General features: G+C 42.7%; 1 protein-coding gene across 1 annotated transcript in view; it reads right to left on the bottom strand.

Moving 5' to 3' along the window:
* DNAH14 (dynein axonemal heavy chain 14) overlaps positions 1-25360 on the bottom strand; it is a 471830-nt gene that overhangs the window by 268140 nt on the left and 178330 nt on the right. The window contains exons 29-34 of the mRNA XM_045010332.1: positions 16403-16490; positions 15324-15574; positions 13869-14100; positions 5657-5710; positions 5081-5226; positions 1965-2033 (exon numbers count right to left, since the gene is read on the bottom strand). Coding sequence (XP_044866267.1) covers positions 1965-2033; positions 5081-5226; positions 5657-5710; positions 13869-14100; positions 15324-15574; positions 16403-16490 — 840 coding nt within the window. The remainder of the gene's footprint in view (positions 1-1964; positions 2034-5080; positions 5227-5656; positions 5711-13868; positions 14101-15323; positions 15575-16402; positions 16491-25360) is intronic.

A 25360-nucleotide genomic window follows, 5' to 3' on the forward strand; every position in this document is an offset into this window, starting at 1 on the left:
AGGCTGAGGCAGGGATATGTGTACAGGTGTGTTAATTATTTTATATAGATCTGTGTTTTTCTCATGTTTCTAAGTAAAGAGAAAATATGTAATAGAATCCTGTGCAAAGTCTATCTATTGGCTGGCTTTCACTATCATGTACCCCTGAAGAGGAAAACTAAGCCAGAAGACTCGCACCTTTGCTGGCATTCTAGGGAATATGCAAAAGCTGCTGTAGATGCTTGGGGGAAATGACACTAAATTTTCAGGGCCTAGGCAACTGGGGCATCTGGGGCCCCACTGACAAAAGGTCTGCACCTGGACTGTGTACCCAAAGCCAAAACTGAGATTAAACTCTGTCCAGCCCCAGCAAGCTAAAGACAAGCTGGATTCAACATTTAGGTTTCCTCACAGCAGTTTAGTGAGTGTCCAACAGCTGTAGCTCACGAAAGCTTATGCTAAAATAAATTTGTTAGTCTTTAAGGTGCCACAAGTACTCCTGTTCTTTTTGCGGATACAGACTAACACGGCTGCTACTCTGAAACCTGTCCAACAGTGGGAACTCAGCCAGATCTGTAACAATATAGAAAGAGGATTGAACAGGGCCGCCCAGAGGATTCAGGGGGCCTGGGGCCCTGCTTCAGTGATAATTTGGTGGCAGGGGGTCCTTCCGCTCCGGGACCCGCCGCCAAAGTGCCCCAAAGACCCAGCACTTCGGCGGTGGGTCCTGCTTCAGTGGTAATTCAGCGGCAGGGGGTCCTTCCTCGCCCCGGGGTGGAAGGAATCCCCGCCGCCGAAGACCCGGAGCGGAAGGACCCCGCTCCAGGGGCCCCGAAAACTCTCATGGGGGTCCCTGCGGGGCCCAGGGCAAATTGCCCCACTTGCCCCTCCCTCTGGGCAGCCCTGGGATTGAAGTGGGAGAAGAATACCAAACCAGCTGCTAGGCAGGTAACTTGAAAGAAAAGCAGACAATGAGAGGAGAGGTAAGCAGAAATAAGATCTGAGAAGTACAGACACAGAAGGCTGAAATGGAGGACAAGCAGCTCAGATTTGAGGCGATAAGTGACTGCAACCCAATATGCAGGGATTGAAACATGGGAGTGTCAACAATAGTGGCCAGAGAGGAAGATAATTGTGGCAGCAGTGTCTTGAATAGATTGCAGGGATGCAAGGGGACAAGCCAGGGAGCCCATGGAGTAAACAGGAATAAGTCAATTACTTTTTTTGTCCAGGTTCAATTTTTATGGTCAAGATATAGTCAAGGTCCAGACTCCAGAGAAAATAATAAAAATAACAATAATGATAATAATAAGTAAATAAAAATATTTCTGGTTGTGTTCAAAAGCATCTGGCAGTCCAGATTTGGCCCACAGCCTGCATATTGATGACCCCTGGGGTTTCAGTAGCTGAGACAAGTGGTTACCAAAGCTTAGACTAGGGTTTAAGGATGATGAAGAAAACAGATTTTCAGAGATTTCATAAAGGAAGAATCACATGACTTGCAGAGGAGGCAAATACCACTATATATTATAAATCCATTTGACAGGGGAAAAGTTACAAATGTTATGTCTATAAAGAGAGAGAGGGAAATGGGGAGGCAAGAAATGATGAATTCATGACATAGAAGGTATACAAAATATATTGAGAAAAAGAGGAAAAATATAGTTTACTATTTTATAGGAAAAATAATTTGCTCTCTTCATTTTGAGCAAATATGTTAGAAAGCAACATGCTGAGCCTTAAGGGACAGATGATGACCATAAATTAGGAAAAATAGTCTCATCATTCCTTTCGGATCCTGGAACAAGCAACAGAAAAAAGAGAGCAACTCTTTAGTTACTAAATGGACAAATATTCTAACTGATCTGGAAGATAAACTAATGCCAAAAAGCAGCCCAGAGTTTAATCTGTATGAGCACCAAAGGGGAATTTTGAAGCTCATGCTTCGGCATTCTCAAACAAGTCTAGTTTTTATTGTCACTTACCCAGGATTCATGGTAATAAAGATTCCACAGGATGTATTGATACGGATTTCTTTTCCTTCCAGCACAAATCTATGTTATAAAGCACATTATTAATCATTTACCCCAAAAAAGGGGAAAAAATAAAAATATTTTCTGCAAATTTAAATTGGATAATAATATAATGTGTTAATACAAATATTAAAAAGACACAGAAGCCTTAAAATGCATAAAAGCAAAGCAAAATTATGAGGGAGAGGGAGCAGACAGACAAAGATAAATGACTCTGGGACAAATCTTGAACAAAGTACAAAGTGCAAGTGAATGGGCCTTTCACAGAGAATCTCTGTGAGGGTGAAAATTCTCCATTGTAGGGAAGGAAAGGCCAATGCATCTATTACTGCAGTCTATGGCCTATAATAATGACTGTAGCCTCTGCACTCATGCATACATACCATAAGTGTTTTGGTCAGTGGATTTACACAGTCCAGGGTCTGGTCAACCACAACTCTCCTGTTACGCACCTGGCTCAAACATCCCCTTCCACACTGCTCCAGAGAGAGCTGCTACCAAGCACTGCTATAGTGAGGGTACAATGTCCTCCTCTTGTGCAACCCCTCCACAGTTCCCTCTTCCCCAGTCACATGTAACAGAACCTAAGTGATTCAAGTGCATTTAGGGCCTTATGTATCTATGGAGGGAATGATGGCATGATTTAGCTTTCTGTTTCCTTTTTGGGAGTGTGGGGAAGCCAAAAAGATATTCTGGTTTTCTGTGTTTGTTACTAGCAGAACTTGTCCTCTGAACAAGGTATACAAGGATTTCCCTCTGCCCCATACTCTGCTCATTCAATCATAATAGAAGCTAACCCCTTCAAGGTAAATTGTATCATTGTTCTTAGCAAACCAAAACAAAAAAAAAAACCTTGCCCAGACTGCTTAAGAGAAACCATCTTAACTCTGCTAGGAATGTTTAAATCTGGTTATCATCAGCACAGGATCAACCATAGGCCTGGTCTATACTACGAGTTTATATAGAATTTAGCAGCGTTAAACTGCATTAACCCTGCACCCGTCCACATAATGAAGCCCTTCACATCGATATAAAGGGCTCTTAATACCGGTATCTGTAATCCTCCCTGACGAGGGGAGAAGCGCTGAAATTGGTATTGCCATTTCGGATTAGGGTTAGTGTGGCCGCAATTCGACAGTACTGGCCTCCGGGCGCTATCCCACAGTGCATTGTGACCGCTGGACAGCAATCTGAACTCGGATGCACTGGCCAGGTAGACAGGAAAAGCCCCGCAAACTTTTGAATTTCATTTCCTGTTTGCCCAGCGTGGAGCGCCGATTAGCACGGGTGACCATGCAGTCTAAGAATCAAAAAAGAGCTCCAGCATGGACCGTACGGGAGATACTGAATCTGATCTCTGTATGGGGAGATGAATCTGTTCTATCAGAACTCCATTCCAATAGACGAAATGCCAAAGCATTTGAAAAAATCTCCAAGGCTATGATAGAGAGAGGCCACAACAGGGACTCAACACAGTGCTGCGTGAAACTTAAGGAGCTGAGACAAGCGTAACGGAAAGCCAAAGAATCAAATGGACGCTCAGGGAGGGAGGGAGGGAGGGAGAGATGGGGGACTGAGGACTCTAGCTATCCCACAGTTCCTGCAATCTCCAAAAATCATTTGCATTCTTGACTGAGCTCTCAAAGCCTGAAGGGTCAAAAACATTGTCGCGGGTGGTTCAGGGTATATGTTGTCAGTCCTCCTCCGCCCCCATGAAAGAAAAGGGAAAAAAATCGTTTCTCGCCTTTTTTCAATGTCACCGTATGTCTGCTGGATGCTGCTGGCAGACGCGGTGCTGCTGCGCTAAACAGCGGCATCCCCTCCCCTTCCCTTCCTGATGGCAGACAGTGCAATATGACTGATAGCCGTTGTCATCATCATCCCGTGAGTGCTCCTGGCTGGCCTCGGTGAGGTCGGCCGGGGGTGCCTGGGCAAAAATGGGAATGACTCCCAGTCATTCCCTTCTTTAAGCTTTGTCTAATGGAGATTCAGTCCTGCCTGGAATATTATAGCAGCTGGAGGCAGCCTCCCCTCGCCTTTTATCTCTGATTGCAATTCATGCATTCTTTACTACTTCATCACACAAATGGGGGGATAACTGCCACGGTAGCCCAGGAGGGGTGGGGGAGGAGGGAAACAATGGGTGGGGTTGTTGCAGGGGCACCCCCTAGAATGGCATGCAGCTCATCATTTCAGCGGGATGTCTGGGGCTCTGACCCGGAGCGGCCGTTTGCCTCTCTGGTTCTTTAGTAGGCTTGCCTGATATTCTAGGCAGGACTGACTCTACCTTTAGACAAAACGTAAAGACGGGAATGACCTGGGGAGTCATTCCCATTTTTGTCCATGCGCCCCCGGCCGACCTCACCGAGGCCAGCCAGGAGCACCCATGACAACAGGAGACGGTACAATATGACTGGTAACCGTCACTGCCAATTTGCAAAGCAGCAGACGGTGCAATAGGGCTGATAACCATCTCTGCAAACTTGTGAAGGTAAGTGAATGCTGCTGTGTAGCACTGCAGTACCGCGTCTGTCAGCAGCATTGAGCAGACATACGAAAACAGTGAAAAAAGTCTGAACGAGCTCCATGGTTGCCATGCTATGGCGTCTGCCAGGGCAATCCAGGGAAAAGGGCGTGGAATGATTGTCTGCCATTGCTTTCACGGAGGGAGGACTGACTGATGACATTTACCCAGAATCACCCGCGACACTGTTTTTGCCCCATCATGCATTGTGATCTCAACCCAGAATTCCAGTGGGTGGGGGAGACTGTGGGAAATATGGGATAGCTACCCACAGTGCAACGCTCCGGAAATCGACGCTAGCCTCGGTACATGGACGCCCACCACCGAATTAATGTGCTTAGTGTGGCCACATGCACTCGACTTTATACAATCTGTTTCCAAATACCGGTTTCTGTAAAATCAGAATAATCCCGTAATGTAGACATACCCATAGTGTGGAACAGGTGTAAGAAATTAAAGTGCCTTTCTAGACCTAAAGCAGTAAATAGCCAGTTCTATAAGGCATTATTACTTGCAAAAGAACCAAGGAAATGAAAACAAATACCTGATAACATGGCTATCTTTTGCTGCCTTGATTGTCTGAATTTGTGAAGCAATTACAGACAGAACTTCTATATCTATGCGATTGAACTCATCAAAACAACACCATGTTCCAGACTGAACTAGTCCACAGAAGAATCTTCCCATCATCTTAAGAAAAAAAAGAAAAAAGAACAGAAATTAGTATTAAGAGCTGAAGCTTTAGATGATTTTGGTAATACTGATTCTTGAAAAACTGCAATGTCCTTTATTCACAAGAGCGTGAGAGAAAAAATAGAAAGAAATCATCTTATTTATTCAAGGGAGCAGAACAGTAGATAAAACACATTCTCTGATCCTAATCTAAACATATTCCAGATCTAGATTTGCACACAGCTCCCTGACCCAATCTCTAAATTTAACTATATTCACTTTGCCTTAAAAAAAACAACCTTGTATTATTATCATAATCACAGTTTTTAACCCAGAAATGTACTATAGTTGTAGGATAGAACTAAGAGGAAAAACATGAAATCATTTATTCTGCTTTGCAGTATTATCCTGCCAAATTATTTGTGATAAAGAACATAACATGCCTTACCTGATAATCCAAACCTTCAAAACAATTAAAAACCACACAGAGTTTTCCCATGGCCTAAGGGAAAGAATACTGTTTTAGAGCAGATATGACACATTTCTTGAAACATTAAAATAACAGCGTATGAATAAGGTCATCCCTATAGACATAACAATTGTTGAAAGCATATTTTTGAAGAATTGTTTTTCATGGACAAATTTTTATAAGTGATTCTAAAAGAAGAGAAGTAACCTCATTGTAGGTCTGATTCACCCTTTACATTTCTAAATCATCACTCTTTACATTTACAATTAAGATAGGCATATGACATACGTCTTGCAAATACAGAAAGAAAAACACACAATCTAGAACAGCAGCAATATCCATATAATATATTAAAATATCAATCAGAACTTAACAAAACCCCTCTTCTTTGGTACAATGCTAATAGGGCAAAAAATTGCATTGATTTAATTACTACTGTGGACTGAGAAAATATTAAAATCATTATCTTTGGAGATGATGATAAAAAAAACTTCTTTTTTTTTAAACAAAAGAGGAAAAATTCAGCTTGCTTTCAGCAGCTGGAAAATTCTACAATCCAAAATTCTATAATCATTCTATAATGAGGTAGATCTTCCAAAGCTCCAGATTTAATGGGCAAAAAGGGTGACGTGAAGGAACTTTTTCATATCTACCTTTAAGGACAGCAGTTTCCATGATCTGGAATTTTAACAGAATATGTATCTTACATAAATTAGGATTTGATAATTAATTCAAATATAGTTAAAAACATGGGCAATCTTCAAAGTAGAAAACCCAAAGTCAAAGTTAAAATCATGAATCATAGCCATATCTTCATGTTGGGTAATATCTGTCACTCTGAGCTGATTACATTGATTAAAACATATTGACAGGGACTAACAGAAAAACCGAACCTAACTATAATAATATGGATGGTCTTATACCATGAAAATAAGGAGTACCCAGGTTGTTCCTCCACCTCCTGAAGGCAAATACAGGGCAATCTATAATTTGGAAGAGTATAGATCTTAAACCAAAATTTAAGAAAAGCTATACAAATTCTACTACTTTCAGAAAAACCACCAATCTCGGAATGTAAAAATGAGGCAGGGTAGAAACTGGGAGAACTAAAAATCTCCTAAAAAAATACTAAGGCTGAAATTTGGCCTCTACACCAAACTTCAGCCCCATAGAGCATCTGCAATATTATTTTAGCATTGAAAATTCTTAGCACAGGGCAGGAGTTAAAAAAGTCTTTTCAGTGTTTTCTTCCCTTGATACTGTGTTTGTTGGGGGACCTATTTGAGCATTAAAATCTCCCAAAATAATCAGCTGAGCCATTGGGAATTGAAGACCTATCATACCAATTTACTCATCCAAGCACCCCCACAATGACTCAGAATAAAATGTGGAAGATAAAACATTTAATAAGAAAATTTGGAGATGAGGAAATTAAAAAAAATAGCCTGAATGTCCTGACACTTTGATTCCAAAAGTAAAATCTGGCACCGGAGAAGGATAATGGTGTTTTCTCTCTGACTCCCTCTGGCAGGGGGATACTGTCAAGTCTGGTGGTATGCTCCTGGACAGTGTGGAGTCTGAACCCCCATGTACTGAGCAGCTGGATTTTAAGAGGCATGCAAAGCGGCTTCCAGTGTGGAAGCCTTACCTCCCTAGAAAACTTAGCTCTGGTCTTAAACCCCCTGCAGATAGGACACTTATGCCTAATGTGTCTTTCTCCCAAAATGTTTAAACAATAGAAGTGAGGATCACTGAGTAACAGACGTTCTATAGCCAGAACAGGCTTATGCCCTGGGACTTAGGCATGCCCAGTACCAAACTCAAAAGCAGGGGTGAAAGTAAATTAAAGGACTTACTAGTATGCTGGAGTCCTGAGCCAGGGCTTGGCCTCAACCGGAAGAGGCATGGCCTTTCAAGATTTAAAGGCCCTGATAAGATTTAAAGGCCCAGCCAGCACCCCAGGGCCTTTAAATCACTCCAGCGCTACCAGCTGCAGAGGCGGCTGGGAGCCCCGGGGCCAGGGGTGAATTAAAGAGCCTGGGGCTCTGGCCACCGCAGAGCTCCGGGCCCTTTAAATCACAGTGGGAGCCCTGCCGCTGCTACCCTGGGGTAGCAGGGCTCGGGCAGGTATTTAAAGGCCCCGGTGCTCCTGCCACTGCATTGTGAGATTTCCCATTTGCTATACTAATTATTTGTTCTGAAATAGTTATCTAATTCATTCAGCTATTTTAAATTAATGCATCTGATTACCTTATATACTCTCTTTTATTACTTGTATACATATAATTTACCATTTAAAAGAGGGCTTTCTTTCTTTTTCATTTCAGTAGACAGCTTCTGTAATGGTTGGCCATACACATGGAGAATAAAAAGATAGATATGAGAAAATAAGACCTGATCCTGTGAGATCCTGAAAACCTCCAGTAAGATATCAAATACAGTAGAACCTCAGAGTTATGAACACCAGAGTTGTGAACTGACCAGTCAACCACACAGCTCTCTTGGATCCAGAAGTATGCAATCAGGCAGGAGCAGAATAAAAAAAAAAGGCAAATACAGTACAGTACTGTGTTTAAAGTAAACTACTAAAAAATAAAGGGAAAGTTTAAAAAAAGATTTGACAAGGCAGGGAAATTGTCTCTGTGCTTGTGTCATTTAAATTAAGATGGTTAAAAGAAGCATTTTTCTTCTGCATAGTAAAATTTGTAAGTTGTATTAAGTCAATGTTCTGTTGTAAACTTTTAAAAGAACCACAATAATGTTTTGTTCAGAGTTTGTTCAGAACATTTCAGAGTTATGAACAATCTCTATTTCCAAGGTGTTTGTAACTCTGACATTCTATTGTATTCTGAAGTCCAATTCAAAGGGAGTTGAAAGTGCTCAACACTTTGTAGCATTGCATGCTTGGTGTGTTACTGTTTTATGAATAAAGGTGAACATCTCACATATTAGTTTTCCAGTGATATTTGTAAATATTTTCTGAAGCTTTTTGGATCATAGAAGCAAAGCTTCTAATAGTCTCTAATAATATACAATTCTAAAAGAAGAAAAGTAGCAGTTAAGTTTTGTCTCTTAGGGTACGTCTATACTACCCGCCCGGGTATGCGGGTAGCGTTCGACTTCTCGGAGTTCGATATATCGCGTCTCATCTAGACGCGATATATCGAACTCCGAACGCGCTCCCGTCGACTCCGGAACTCCACCACCACGAACGGCGGTGGCGGAGTCGACGGGGGAGCCGCGGACTTCGATCCCGCGGCGTCTGGACAGGTGAGTAGTTCCAACTAAGGTAGTTCGAGTTCAGCTACGCTATTCGCGTAGCTGAACTTGCGTACCTTAGTTCGACCCCCACCCCTTAGTGTAGACCAGGCCTTAGTAAAAAGTAGGGGCCAAAAAGAAGCTGAAAACATCCATGTTTTTAACACATATCTACCAAGTATATGTTTCCTAAGCACTTTAATACTGAACAATTCAAGGCTCAATCAAAAGACAAGAAATAAAAATTATACAAAGGACTAAAATAACTGATTTCATTTTGGTAAATAAAATGTATGTATTAAATACAGCAAATTGAATGAAATAGATTAAAAATAAGAAAATATTGACATCACAAATATTTTTGGCACCATCTACCTAATATATTTAATTAATCCTTTCCAAAACAGATGAATTTTGGTCTCATGGTAAAAGGCTCAACATTCTCACCAGCATGCTATTATGGAAACTAGAACTGATGTATATAGTTTAATCCCTTACACCAGGGGTAGGCAACCTATGGCACGTGTGCCGAAGACGGCACATGAGCTGATTTTCAGTGGCACTCACACTGCCTGGGTTCTGGTCACTGGTCCGGGGGGCTCTGCATTTTAATTTAATTGTAAATGAAGCTTCTTAAACATTTTAAAAACCTTATTTACTTTACATACAACAATAGTTTAGTTATATATTATAGACTTATAGAACGAGACCTCCTAAAAACGTTAAAATGTATTACTGGCACACGAAACCTTAAATTAGAGTAAATAAATGAAGACTCGGCACACCACTTCTGAAAGGTTGCTGACCCCTGCCTTACACTCAGATATGTACCATACACCATCTTTGACTTAGTTCCAAATATTTATGAAAATATGATCAATTTGAAAAAAAAACAAAAATTGTTTCAGTAGTTGAGGGAAACACATCTAAACTGACATGAACTTGATGGCCCAATTTTATTCACAAAGTTGATTTGAAAGCAATAAGATGTATCTTAAATATAACGCTCTGACACTGTATCATCTTATTAGTGCAACCAACTATAGAATATATGCTCTGAATTAGAGTTTCATAAATTTGACAGTCAGTAAAACCTTAAAATTTATCACAAATGGACACAATTAACTACCTTTTAGGTCTTCATTATTAAAAAATGGCAAGCAACCTCCATAACACAAGTTCTTCCAAGTATCACTGTCTTTCTGACTCTGATGTAAACTTTAATTAATTATGCATTTCTGTATCAATTAAAATCACTTTGGAAATGATAAATTAAAGGTATAATGCAACATTTTAGAGCTACACAGGGAAGAATAAAAGGCAATGGGCCAGTTCCATCCCTAATGCAACTCCATCAACTATAATGGTTTTGCATTAGGGATTTATTATTTATTTATTATTTTCAGAATGGCTTGAAACCATTATGTATATGTGTTCTTAGGATTCAACATTTAAACAAGGCTGAAATTTTATTCTGAACAACCATTACCCTAAAGAGTGTCTACATTCTTCGTAGCTACAGTATTTGTTTTATATTCAACTAAGGTTTGCAAAAAATACAATACCCATTAAAATCCTTATAAGGATAAGAAGGCCAAGTCCTTCTTACTCACAATGAATAGTTTACTGATCTCCATAAAACTCTTCATGTAAGGAAGGCAAACTGTCATGGCCCAGAATCTACAGATGGAAGAGACTTCCCTTGTAGTCATCTAGTCCATCTCCCTGACAGTGGTGGTCTCATTCTTACTGTTACATTTACCAGTGTCTTCTCCAACCTAGATGTAAAATGTGCCATTACCCTAGTTATACCAACTTTAATTATACTAAACAAATTCTCTCTCTTTGGTTTTTAAACCTTTCAAATATTTTCTCTCTTTCTCTCTCTGGATAATTATAGAATTTAAAGGTTGAGAGTGCAGGCACGTTCATCCCAGCCCTGCTAAAGAAAGGAATCGGTCTTGCAGTGAGTGGAGAAGTCTCATTGTGCTGGTATCAAAATCAGATGGGACAATGTGCTTCTGTATTGATTTCAGAAATGTAAATGCCATAACGAGATTTGACACCTACCCTATGCCCAGGGTGGATGAATTACTAGAAAGGCTGGGAGCTGCCAAATACATCTCTGCCCTAGACCTCACAAAGGGGTACTGAGAAATCGCTGAACTCAGAATCACAGGAAAAGACAGCTATATCCACCCCATTCAGTCAATACCAATTCCACACTATGCCATTCTGCCTCCAAGGGGTAGCATCTACTTTTCAAAAACTCATGGACCAAGTGCTGTGACTTCACAGCCAATATGCTCAGCCTATATAGATAACATGATTTATAGCCATAATTGGGACAATCACCTATGACATGTCACTTCTATCCTATGGGCTTTCAAGAGTGCAGGACTAGCTGCAAAGATAGCCAACAGTAAGATGGCGAACTAGGAAGTTATATACCTCAGTTATAACACAGGGAGGGGCAAGTTACAACCACTAATTGGCAAAGTACAGATCTTAGCTACCTGCCCTATCCCGATGACAAACAAACAGCTACAACACTTTCTGAGCCTACCAGGAAATTATAGAAGATTCATACCAGACTTTGCCATGATTGCAGCATGTCTCATAGACCTCATGAAGGACACTAATCCTAAGAAAATCATTTGGTCAGAGGACAGTGACAGAGCATTTAGGACTCTAAAAGATCATCTGTGCCAGGAGCCAGTACTTCTCCAATCAGACTTTTCCAAAAAGTTCACACTACAAACAGACACCTCTGATGTAAGATTGGGTGTAGTTCTTTCCCAGGCAGTTGAGAGAGAAGAATACCGGGTCCTCTATATACACAGAAAACTGTTTCCCCAGGAGGTGGCCTGTTCAGTCATAGAAAAGGAAGCTTTAGCTGTGAAATGGCCTGTAGATTAGACCCTAAGACAGCATTTGTTGGGAAATCCATTTTCACTAGTAACAGACCATTGCCCCTCTTCACTGGTTAAACTCCATAAAGTATGCCAACCCCAGAATCACACAGTGGTACCTTTCCTTACAGTGGTACAGTTTTCAGGTATTTCACTGAGCTCAGAAGGCCCACCAAAACATAGATTTTTCCCTCCCGAGAGGGTGGGGACCTGGGTCTGAAGGATATGAACCCAGGTCCTGTTTTGAGGGGAAGGGTATGGGATGTGGTATACAAACTCCACACTAAATAACAAGGGGTTAAGGAGCAACTTTGGTACCAGATGACCCTGCCCTTCCACACTTATAAAGCTTATGCAAACTGGAGACGGACTTTCAAAAGGGAAGCAGAGCAGCTCAGAAGGGAACAGGCAGTGTAAGAGGGCAGACCTCTGCTCTCAGTTCTGCAGAAGTACCAGGAGCTCTCATTGGCTGATGCCTAGCAACACAGAACTGACAGAACCTGCAAAAGAAAAACTGGAGTCTGTCCCCCCTTACAGATGTATTCACAGGAGTGCTGTAAGTAAAATATGAGAAGTAATTCTTCCATTTTACTTAGCATTGATAAAGCTTCAACTGGAGTACTGTGTCCAGTTTTAGGCACCACACTTCAGGAAAGGTGTGGACAAACTGGAGAAAATCCAAAGGAGAGGGAAAAAAAGATGAAAGGTCTTGAAAACATGACCAACAAAGAATGATGGAAAAAATTGGACTTGTTTAGTCTGAAGAAGAAATGAGTGAAGGGGGACATGATAACAGTCTTAAAGTACATAAAAGGTTGTTATAAAGTGGAGGGCAATAAAGTATTCTCCTTATTGTCTGAGGACAGGACAAGAAGTAATGGGCTTAAATAGCAGCAATAGAGATTTTGGTTAAATATTAGGAAAAATGTCCTAACTGTAAGGCTATTTAAGCATTGGAATAAATTACCTAGGGAGGCTATGGAATCTCTCTGTGATTGGAGATTTTTAAAAATAGGTTAGAAACCATCAGGAATGGTCTACGTAATACTTAGTTCTGCCTCAGTGCAGAGGCTGGATGAGATGCCCTATTGAGTCCTATCCCTTCCAGTGCTATATTTCTATGTTTCTATGCTGCAGAGTGGAGGAGGAGCAATGGACTTGATACAGAGCACTGTAAAAGAGCCTCTTTGAGGAGAAAAGCCCCAGCAAACTCTTCCTCAGGGTGGGAAGGCAAAAGAAAAAGGGTTTAAACCCCAATTTTTATATTGCTTGTTCATTCACTATACAAACTGCTGCTTTATTGAGGGCACATTTGCTTTTGTCTTTTTGGTACCTAGAGTCTCTGGTGTTTGCAATATTTACCCCTTAGCAGGCTGTGAGGGGTTCTCATCTCTGTGGTCTTGTTCCTAAGTCAAGCCTTCCATAATGGGTCATGGCTTGGAGCTGACCCTGAGGCTGAGGCTTCAGCACACCTGTCTGACCCAAAGCCCCATTCCCTGGCAGAGAGAGGGTTGGCAACTTGTTGGAGTAAGTTTCAAGCTTGCCCTTGAAAGTTCCTGAAATGCTGCCCATAACAATTCTTGGACTTGACTCATGCCTGCAGGGCTTCTCTGCTGACAGTAGAGGGTGGTGGGATCACACTCAAGAAGTACAGTACTGGAGAAGGCAGAGGGTGAGAGCCTCAATACTCCATTAATTCTTCACCTTAGGAAAGTGAGAGAGGAGCTAAAAGCTGAAATCAAGTCACTACCGCAAGAAAATAAATAACAATGTAAATTATACAGCGAAACAAAACTGCCAGCGTTGTTGGAGGCAGAAGATATGGTGGTCTGACCTGAGTCCTGAAGCCTCCAACAACAGCACTAGACCGCCTTCAAATTCTACAAGTGGGATGTGTTACCCATTAGTGATGAATGCAGACAAAAGCTGTATAGCAGAAATACTACTGGTTATAGTTTCTCTAAAAGGAAATGTCATAAATGCACTGGATTTATTCTGTCCTATCAGCATATGGTACTTACTTTAGACAGGTCTTTGACAGTCTCGGTTTTTCCTGTACCAGCTGGACCAGCAGGACAGCCTCCTAGATTCAAGTGTAGTGCTCCAGTAAGGGTTAACCAGCATCGGTCGGTGAGTGGTGTAATAACCAGTCGAGAGGAACAGCCCAAGTACTCATAGCCATAAATAAAGGAGGCATTACCTTGAACTACCCTACATGTGGTGTTCATTTCATTCCATTCATAACGCAACTGCCTGAAATAATATTTGTGTATCAGAATCTTGTAAAATTAATGACAAAGGAACTAACATCACACCTATACACTGTATGGAATATACATGGATTTTTTAAATGAAGGGATAAATTAGATAGAGCTGAAGGTGCAAGAAGAGTCAAATAAAAATAATAATCATAAATAGGAGAAAATTTAGAAAGCAAAGCTAATTACATTAGGTACTGAAAATAAAGCATCACTTTATCATAATGACATGGAATACTGACTATATGAGTAAAAATACCACAAACTCTGAGGACTTGTCTACATGGTCAGTTAATACATAGCAAACCAAGCATACTAGCTTGCCAGGCACTACAGGTCTTGTGGATCCTGCTACCACAAAGTAAGAGTTTTGTAGTGCACTTTGACATACTGCTATTTGAAACATTGGGCTCTTCATCCAATCTCAATGTTGTCCCCACACTTGGATCCTTGCCCAAGTCTCTTTGCTTAGCCAGTCCCAGTCTCCTCCCTCACCCTGACTCCTCATGTGCCCTCTAGCCAGTCCCTTCCCATTTCCCTCCCTGACTTCCAGTCCCAATCTACCTGCCTATCCAGCTCCCGTCCCCTCTGCGTTAGAACCAGGCAGCTTCCTTCTACATGCTCCATGGACCCAGCGCGAGGAAGAGGGCACTGACAGCACAGGAGAGAGACTGGCTTCTTTCTCTCAGTTCTGATGCTTGGCCCCAACCTATCCAGCAGCAACCCAGAGCTACAATGGCCAGGAAAGTTCTGCTAAGCCCCAAACCGGAACATGCCCAATATGGACAGAATATTTGAGGAATTTAGTTGAAAGGCTCCAGCAAGTCTCTATTGGGCATGTGCAAATTGTGATTTCTCAAATGCATATAACTTGGCCAAATTTAGGAAGTTTTTGATAGGGTTGGCAAAAGGTATATCCCTGACACAAAGGCTACTCCCCTGCCAAATTTCAAGCCCCTGCTGTAAAGTATGGAGTGACACAGCTTCTCAAAGAAAAGGTCACTGGAATTTTTTAACATAGGAAAACAGGCATTTTCCCCTAGGTTCATTCAAAATTTAAAAAAAAAAAAAAAACCTGCTCTGAGCCCAGCATTGAAAATTTCAGCCCTAATGCTTAAAGTATGGCAAAGTTATAAGCAACTGAAAACAGTGTCCAATAATGGGAAGTAATTAGATGTTGTTATCATCCCCACCTATGATAATTTAAAAACTTTGTACCTTGTCCATTCAAAATCCTCCCTTTTGAAGATTTGTTTATCTATCAGACTGGAAAGTATGTCCCTACAGTGGATGTACAGAGTTAGCAATGCCTCTAGTGTGGTTTGCTTGTGAAACTGAAGAATGTCAGATGCCATCTCTGCAAGCTGCTCTAGATGACGGACTAGTTCATCATGGATTCCTGTCAGTGCCATTTTTGGATCAGAACTCTGGAAACTTCTTGTACAATCCTTATTAAACATAATTTGACTCTAAAAAAGGAAAATATTATTCTGGCAGCATTAACTACAGTTTCTATTTCTTTGACTTCAAAAGTACATGTTGCATAAACCCACAGATTGGTTTAATAACATAGGGGTCAGATTCTGACATCCTTACATTGACCAGTACTTTACTCCACAAATAATGGAGTAATGAAGAGAAGTGCTGCTTATGATGAATAATGGTAGCAGAACCCCATGCTTATTTGATATTTCCCTTCTGAACACAGAGAAAAAATAATATAATCTTTTCACACTTAGATTTTTTGTATCTTAACCTTCTCAAATGATCACATTCTTCTGTACTCTACTTCAGGTAATGGACTCTGGAAATACTAATGATTTTTTCACATTCATAAATGTTATTTAAATGTAATTAGCATATAACTATTTTTTCTGTAAACTTCTGTTACAGCCCTTTAAAATTACCCTCCTCCCACTATTCCTTTATTTTAACCCTATTAAATTTGAGGCCCTCATGTCAAGGCTACTATCCATTCTCTTTTTTCCTTGACTGCTGGGCAATACAAAATGGTTCCACCTCAGGCAACTTTTAAATTGCTCCAGCCACCTCTGATAATCAGAGAACCAGAGTACAGAAGCAGGATTAAACCTGCAGAAATGGTTTATGTTAAAGAACCATGTTATCAACCAAGTAGTCAAGCATTTTGTACTGAAATTTAGAAAGCTGCATTCATATAGCATTATTAGAATAGGATTTAGATATTTAAAGGCAGAGTTTCTCACTAAAACAGATATCCAAAATACAAGTGGCAATGGCATTTTTCATGTTTGAATGAATTCTCAAATGATACTTACCACAAGAAGTACCACCTGTCCTGGATGAGTCAGAAACCACTGTTTAAATTCCATTTGATTCCACTCTACCATTCCAATATTTACAAATCTACAACACATGTCATACCATTAAAATAAAAGTAGGTGATCACAGAAATACTATTAGTTAATTATTATGCTGCCCAGAAGCGACGTGTGGAAGAGAGCATGCAGGCTCCCATGCCTCCCCTCCCAAGATTTGCTGCTTGGTTTGTAGTGAGCATGCTCAGTAACACTGCTGAAGCTGCTGCCGTCGCTTTGCCCCCCCCCGCCCCACCATCAGCAGGCATGGGTCGTCTCTGATGTTGCCATATACTAAGGTTTTGTAGCAGACTTCATAATCACTAGCTAATATAGCAAGTATTTTGACAAACCAGACTTTGCTATTCTGGATATTTTTGGATGCTACAGCAGATCACCAAGGGCCCAAAGATTAAAAGTCCTCATCACCTTCAATGTCATATGAGGTGCTCAGAACCTTGCATTAAGTGCTTTGCATCTTGTAGAACAGACCCTAAAAGAACTACCATGCCATATGCCAGCATTTTGTCCATAAAACAAATTGCAATATCTGTGCTTAATATCAGTTTCAAAAATTCCTCCTCCAAATAATGACAGCTCAGACTACAGAAACAAATCCCACTTCTGCTTCAGTGTCTCCTTACTGATGCCATATCAGACCAATCCGTTACCTAATAAAACTTTTACAAAAGACAAACCACTCCTCTTTCAAATAAAACCACTTCTCTGAGAGTGAAGGCATCCATAGTAAAAGATGTATAAAATAAATGGGATTCCAAGAAATTTTAATTGCCATCACTAGTCCTTATAATGACTGTGACAGATGTGAGACTTGGGAGGTGTGAGAACTTCAAAAGACTATTATATTGAAATGGACCAGAGAGGCATGGGCTTTTGTGACAATAAGAGTTAAATGTGTTTTCAGGGTCCTGGCTTACTGGATGAATTTCCTGTGTAATTTCTACTTTCAGTTAATGTAAGCTCCCCAACATTGGTTATGCCAAAAATATCTGGCCTTTGAAGCTCTGCCCCAGAGATGAGGGGCACTGACTCATGTTGCATGTTTCAGGAATCCAGAGGGCAAAGACCCAAACTATGTGAAGACACAGCTGTGCTCTCCCAGGTAAGGGTACCAGGTCTGTCTTGAACAAGGAGGAGCAATCAGGATGACTTGGGCTCTGTCTCTTTATTTTCAGCAGTACGTTAAACAGTAGAGATACAGGTGAAAAGGTGGAGACAAAGTCCCTGTTCCAGGGATGAGGAGAGCATTGCCCAGGGAATATTGACTCATTCCCACTCTGGAGAACTAGCATGGATATTTCTTATTCAGGTGAGTGCCCAACAGGTCTGTGGACAATGTCCCCCATCATCTGAATCCGTCGTGAAGTACTGTTGAATGTTTGTGACTGAACTTTCCGCTATAGAGTTGTGTGTGCCTGGGAGGCAAGCTGCGGACAGTGTAACATTGCAGGAGATACACCAATTCCGTAGCCTCTGACGTCTAGTAGAACCCTTTGCCTCGTAGAAGTTGAGGTACTGGTTCTATGGTTCCTAACTGAAGGAGACAGTCTACTTCTTGTTGTATTAAACTCTCATGAGAAGAATCCCTGAAGAGGGATGGGGAAGGGTGTTGTGGAGGAGGGAGGGAGGTAAAATGGATGAAACACCTGGTTTGAACAATCTTTAGGACCCAGTGGTCCATGTTCTGCATTCCCAGACACTGCGGAATGCTGCCGATCGGTGGCCAAATGGGTGTGAAACACTGGTTGGCTGTGTCACTCAGGGGAAGTGATCTAATGGCACTTCAATCCACCCATCAAAAATGGTGCTTGGATGTAGTGGGCTGAGACAAAGAAGATGGTGGGCCAGGTGGTTTGCACATAGGAAATTTCTCTTTCTTTCTTTGTGGCTCATAGTGGCATTGAGATTAAGATTGAGACATGTGTGGTCGATGCTGGGATTGGGGACTAAATTGTCTCTCTTGTCCCAGTGTATAGATACCCAGTGACCGGAGAGTAGCCCTGGAGTCCTTCAGGGTGTGATAGGAGACATCAGTCTTTTCAGCAAAAAGCTTTATGCCATCAAAAGGAAGGTCCTCAACAGTGGACTGTACCTCTTTCAGGAAGCTCAACAGATGGAGCCATGGCAAAAGTTGCATCACCATAGCCACTATGTTGGCCACATCGAGGGCAGATTGCAGTGATGTCTTTGTCCTAATTGGCCCTCCTGGATAATGGCCTTAAATTGGTCACAATGTGATTCTGGCATCTTTTCAATAAAGTTGTTCAGTTTTAAGTAATTTATATAATTATATTCGCTATGAGGGCCAGGTAGTTGGTGATACAGAATTGGAGAGTGGCCAAAAAGTACGCTTTTCTAATGAAAAAGTCTAGATGCTTCCAATCCCTATCACAGGGAATAGCCCTTGACTGGTGTTGTCAGCCATTGGAGTTAATGGCATCCACCATGATGGAGTTGGGTGGTGGCTGGGAGAACAGAAATTCAGATTCTTTAGCAGGGACATAGTACTTTTTGTCCGCCTGCTTGCAGGTAGGCGCCACTGGTGATGGGGTTTGCCACACAGTTTTTGCTGGGTCTAACATGACCTCGTTGATAGAGAGAGCAATCTTGGAGGAGGAGGAAAGTGAAGAAGGAGTTGTATGTGGGTGTCCTTGACTTCCTCCAATGCTATCCAGACCATGTCTGCCACTCTCTTATCCAGCTCCTGGAAGAGGTGAAAGTCATATGCCAAAGATGATGGGGGAGGCATGATGACTTCGCCAGAAGAAGAGGAGGATATGGTCCTTGGTGTCACTTCTTCCTCGGTACTGGCCTCCTGTTCCTCTATGTCTTGTGGAGGTTCTGAAGCACTGGATGCTGCAGGCAAGGAGGTGTCTCTCGATAGTTCTCGGGTGAAGCTTGAAGCCTGAGAGGCATGCTGGCAATGTGCCACCCAAGATTCCCAATATGGGTACTGGGATGGTGGGGGCATACAGCCCGGTGGTGGAGCCCATGAGTGGCCGTAAGAAGACTGTGAGGCCATCTGTGGGTATATCCTTCGGCTCTGTTAATAGTGAGCACCATATGAGGCTTGGGAGGAGTACTGCAACACTACCTCCTCTGGCTCACTGTCTGAAGCGTCACTAGAGAGCAGAGGGGCATGACATGGCAGTGTGGATATTTCCTGTGCTCAGTAAATGCTTGGTGCAGAGGTCCCAAGAGGTGAGGACCCAGATGTGTCTAGCATGCTGAGGTCCCTGGAATGGTGGGATTCTGCTAGTACCAATCATCCCAGGGTCAGTGGCAGTGGAGATGGTCTTGGTGCTGACGGTGCCAAAGATACCAAGTGAAATGGAGATCGCTTACGGTTATCTCGGAGCTCACTGTGGGGACTTGCTGCTCTCTTCTTAGATGATTTATGAAAAGGGTCCTCAGCTTGTTTCTTCGACCCACAGTCCTTAGATGTAGAGGGCTTGGAAAAGATTCACATCTGTCAGGTGATTCAGGCTGGAGAGCAACCTCCATGAAGATGACCTTCTGGCAGATCTCTCTGTCCTTAAGGGATCTTGGCCGGAGTTGTTGGCAAAGACCACACTTCTACTGGATGTGGCTTTCTCCAAGGCAGAGAATGCACTGAGAGTATTTGTTCACAACTGGGATTGCCTCTTTAAAGTGAGGCATCTTTTGAAGCCCGATGAACTGAGTATACCCCACTGGGGGAAAGGGGGAGAAAAGAACAGGAAAGAAATTAAAGTCTTGGAGGGGGAGGGGGGATTTTTAAGCATAAAATAAGAAAGAAAATAACTACAACTAGAACTATAACTAGGAGACTAACTATAGGTATGTAAAATAAAGCGATAGTCTTAATGGACTGCTAATGGCCGTAGATCAAGGAAGGAATTATAGCTCCCCACATCACCATCCTGACTTCTGCAACTTTATGAATTTGTTCAGCCATCTCAGATCTAAACTCAGTCACCACCCTCTGTCCTTTGGCATGAGAAAATACTTTTGAGCAAAACCCTTTCACCCTGTGAGGAGATGGGATCATTTCTATTGCTCCTAACTGAAGGAGAGAGTGCATTTCTTAAATCAGTATAGTCTCATGAGCGGGGTCCCTGTAGAGAGATGGAGAAGGGCTGCAGGAAGCAGGGAGGGAAGGACATAAAGTGGATAGTGTAGCCTAATCTTATAACCTCCATGACCCACTTGTCTTTTGTAATATGCAGGGGCGGCTCAAGGCATTTTGCCGCCCCAAGCACGGCAGGCAGGCTGCCTTCGGATGGTCCGCTCGTCCCACGGCTTCGGCGGACCTCCCGAAGCCGCAGGACCAGCAGACCTCCACAGGCAAGCCACCGAAGGCAGCCTGCCTGCCGTCCTCGCGGCATCAGCAGAGCGCCCCCCGCGGCTTGCCACCCCAAGCACGTGCTTGGCGTGCTGGGGCCTGGAGCCGCCCCTGGTAATATGCCACCAAGACTGTTGGAAATGGGAAAGATGGTCTCTAAAATTGGGAAGATGGGCAAAAGATTGTAGCTTGCAAACTAGAGGGGAGGGAGGAATTGAACCCTTGATCAATCCATCCAAATTACTGTTTAAAGGATAAGTGGGTACTTGCTGAAGGAGGATGATGAGCTCTCTTCCCCTGGAATCTTTGTCTCTTTCTAATGGGTTCATTGGTTCTGTAAAATCAAGAGAACTGGGAAAGGTGCAGTCTCTGGGCAGTCTGAGATGTGCCAAGTCTCCTTTTGTTCGTAGGGGTGTATATAACAGAGATCTCAACATGGTCATGGATTTCTTCAGTGTATGTAGGGACTCATCTGTAGTTCCAGATAAGAGCTTCCAACCATTAAACTGGAGATCCTCAAAAGTATTCTGAACCTCTCTTGTGAACCTCAAATGCTAGAGACATGACGTTCTGTGCATAACAACCACTGTGGAGCGGGATTTGGCATCATCATCTGCAGTATCTAAGGAGGCTTGGAGAGAAGTTCCAGCTAATAATTAACACGTCACAAAGATGGTCTGAAAGTGCTGTAATTCATGAAGTCATACTTCCCATGCTCACCTGACAGCTTATGATCCAAAATGGGAGGAATATGAATGAGTAATCTTTTTGTCTAAAAAGGTCTAACTTCTTCTGATTCTTATCATATGAAGTTAAAGAAGTTAAAGAAGTATGGGCTGGACGACTGGACTATAAGGTGGATAGAAAACTGGCTAGATCGTCGGGCTCAACGGGTAGTGATCAACGGCTCCATGTCTAGTTGGCAGCCGGTTTCAAGTGGAGTGCCCCAAGGGTCGGTCCTGGGGCCAGTTTTGTTCAATATCTTCATTAATGATCTGGAGGATGGCGTGGACTGCACTCTCAGCAAGTTTGCAGATGACACTAAACTTGGAGGAGTGGTAGATACGCTGGAGGGTAGGGATACAATACAGAGGGACCTAGACAAATTAGAGGACTGGGCCAAAAGAAACCTGATGAGGTTCAACAAGGACAAGTGCAGAGTCCTGCATTTAGGACGGAAGAATCCCATTTACTGTTACAGACTAGGGACCGAATGGAAGCAGTTCTGCAGAAAAGGACCTAGGGGTTACAGTGGACAAGAAGCTGGATATGAGTCAACAATGTGCCCTTGTTGCCAAGAAGGCTAATGGTATTTTGGGCTGTATAAGTAGGGGCATTGCCAACAGATCGAGGGATGTGATCATTCCCCTCTATTCGACATTGGTGAGGCCTCATCTGGAGTACTGTGTCAAGTTTTGGGCCCCACACTATAAGGATGTAGAAAAATTGGAAAGGGTCCAGCAGAGGGCAACAAAAATGATTAGGGGTCTGGAGCACATGACTTATGAGGAGAGGCTGAGGGAACTGGGATTGTTTAGTCTGCAGAAGAGAAGAATGAGGGGGGATGTGATAGCTGCTTTCAACTACCTGAAAGGGGGTTCCAAAGAGGATGGATCTAGACTGCTCTCAGTGGTACTCGATGACAGAACAAGGAGTAATGGTCTCAAGTTGCAGTGGGGGAGGTTTAGGTTGGATATTAGGAAAAACTTTTTCAGTCAGAGAGTGGTGGAACACTGGAATGGGTTACCCAGGGAGGTGGTGGAATCTCCTTCCTTAGAGGTTTTTAAAGTTTGACAAAGCCCTGGCTGGGATGATTTAGTTGGGAACTGGTCCAGCTTTGAGCTGGGGGTTGGACTAGATGACTTCCTGAGGTCCCTTCCAACCCTGATATTCTATGAAGTAGACCTGGTAGCTGTTTATCCCTCTCATTTACAGTATCCTCTACAAGAGAATTAAGTCTGTAGGAGTTGGGGGAGAACAAAAATTGAGTCCCTGGGAGGACCATGATATTTCTTATCTGCCGGTTTTCAAGTTGGTGAGATAGGGTGGCAGGAGTTTGCCACACAGTCTTTGCTGCACTTAGGGATGCTTCCCAGCTAGCGCAACTCAGGTGAATGTTGCCAACTACAGAATGTCCAGGAGCTTCTGTTGTGAGTCTTTAGCTTCTGCAAGAGGTACCTGAAGGCTTTCAACCAACCTCTCCAAAAGATCCTGGAACTGACAAAAATTGTTGGCCATCAATGATGATGGAGGCATGACTGCCTTGTCTGGAAATGAGGATGAAATAGGAGTTTGAGGGGTGGCCTCTGTGACACTGCACTCCATATACTTCATAGTGATATTATGATACAATTATGACTTAGTTATGATGTATTTTATGCAAGATCAGTCATGTGAGATGTTACTGAAAATGTTATGATTTGCCGAATATGGTTATCCTATTTGTACGCATGTATTATTTTTGTATCTGGAGTTATGAATATTGACTATGTATCTGTATTCCAAATGTAGTTACACCTGGGAAACGCCCACTAGATTAGATGTTTTCAGTCTAGGTAGTGGGTGGGGAAGTGCCTATTCAGGGCAATGAGCCATTAGGAAAAAACAATAGGCCTTAGGAGACGCTTATCTCACACCTGGGAAGCCTTCCTGAGAACACTGCAGACAGCCTTTGAGTAATGGCTGCTATGACTCTACAAAGACATGTGATGTGACCACATGTCTCTAGATTACATTTTAGGATGTCAATGTTTTTCCACAGACTGGTATGGGAACCAGACTTTGGGAACAAAGGGATCCAACCATATGCAAAAGCTATATAAAGGAGGGAGTGACATCATCTGGTGTTCTTCACTCGCCACCCAAGAAGACTCCTGGAAACACCTGAGGAACAAACAGTGAACTGGAGGAAGTGCTGGACCCAGGCTAAAAGGATTTTTAGCCTGTGAATGAAACACCTGGGGATTCCAAGCTGCAAAGCAGGTGCAGATTGCCTCTTAAGAATCTGCAGCCTGCTTGTATCATTCCTTAGGGTGGGAATCTGCTATTCATAATATACTAAATAGACTGGATAAGTTTAGTTTGCATTTTTTGTTTATTTGATAGGTATTCTGCTTTGATCGGTTTGCTATCACTTATAATCACTTAAAGTCCATCTTTTGTAGTTAATAAACTTGTTTTTGCTTTATCTAAACTAGTGTGTGGGAATCATAACTCAAGGCAAAGGGCTGTTGCATATTCCTCTCCAGATTGAGGGAGGGGGTGAATTTTATAAACTTATGCTGTACAGTTGTCTGTGCAGTGCAGGACAGTATAATTTTGGGTTTATACTCCAGAGCAGGTGTATGCCTGAGGAGCTGGGAGTAGCTTTCCCATGCAGGTACTGGTCAGAGAGCTGCTTGTAACTGCAGCTGGGTGTGTTCCTACCTGTATGTATGCTGGTGAAAGTGCAGGCTGGAGGGTTTTGTAGCTTGTCACAGCAGTACAGTGTGAGGGGGGGGCCCAGGCTGGTGGGTCAGGGGGCTCAGTGGTACCCCAGTTCCAGGTGGCACTCAGGGGGAATCCATCACAGCCTCCTTTTCCTCTCTACTCTCCTGTTCTTCAAAGGTCTTCTCATGAAGGGGGTTTGATGGGGAGACTGTATAACCCTAGCCTTTTGGTGTAATGGAGGTGGAATTTGGCAAACTGCTACCAATATGCTGCCCAAGGATCCTAGTATGATCACTGGGGGGTGGGGGAGGCCATACGGAAGAGAGGGTGGCACCCAGAAGTAATTCTACTGTTCCTGTTGTGGACAAGGAGCCAGTCAAAGTATAGCTTTCTATCCTGATATGCACTGATAATATGAGACTGACTGAATATCTCCTTCATCCTCCTCAATATCCTCCAAAGCAGGGGGGCCCTGTACAAAAAGGCAGATAATCTTGTAATACTGGGAAGCAATGGTAATCTGGAGACTGGGGTCTTGGTACCAAGAGTTGTTGGTACCTATTTAACAGTGGGGACTCCAGTTCATCTAAATCTGATAGGTCCCTGGAGTAGTGGTATTCCTGCAGTATGGAGTGGATCAGTACTAATGCAGCAATTGAGGTGGATGGTACTGTTGATCTGGAGCAGGTAGGTGCTCGGGCTTCAGGTGTCTGGTGCTTCAATTTTGTCAGAGGAAGAAGGCATTGATAGTAAGTCTGATGTATATGGTGCCATTTTACAGAAGTATATGTCCTGGGCATCCTGTCTTTCATGGTACATGGGCCGGCTGGAGCCATATTTCTCTGAAACACTCCAGGATCTTCTGGCTCTGCTGGTACTGGAGGAAGAGTTCATTGCTTCCATGGTACCAAGTTGAGAGGTCCAGGCCTCCAACACTGTAAATTTGGTGGGAGATCAGGGCCTTTTGGGAGCTGGATCCTTGTGATGAGAGACCAAGTTTCTCCTCTTTGGAGCTTTCCCTGAATCCTCTAAAGTCTTCCGCCTCTTAAGGGAGATCTTGGCTGAGCTCAAATGGGTGCTATGTCTGTCCAGAGACAGATACTCATGGAGGGGCATGCTACCAATGGCTCCTGAGAATAAAGTTT

This window comes from Mauremys mutica, chromosome 3 (assembly GCF_020497125.1).
Source record: "Mauremys mutica isolate MM-2020 ecotype Southern chromosome 3, ASM2049712v1, whole genome shotgun sequence".
Taxonomy (NCBI): domain Eukaryota; kingdom Metazoa; phylum Chordata; order Testudines; family Geoemydidae; genus Mauremys; species Mauremys mutica.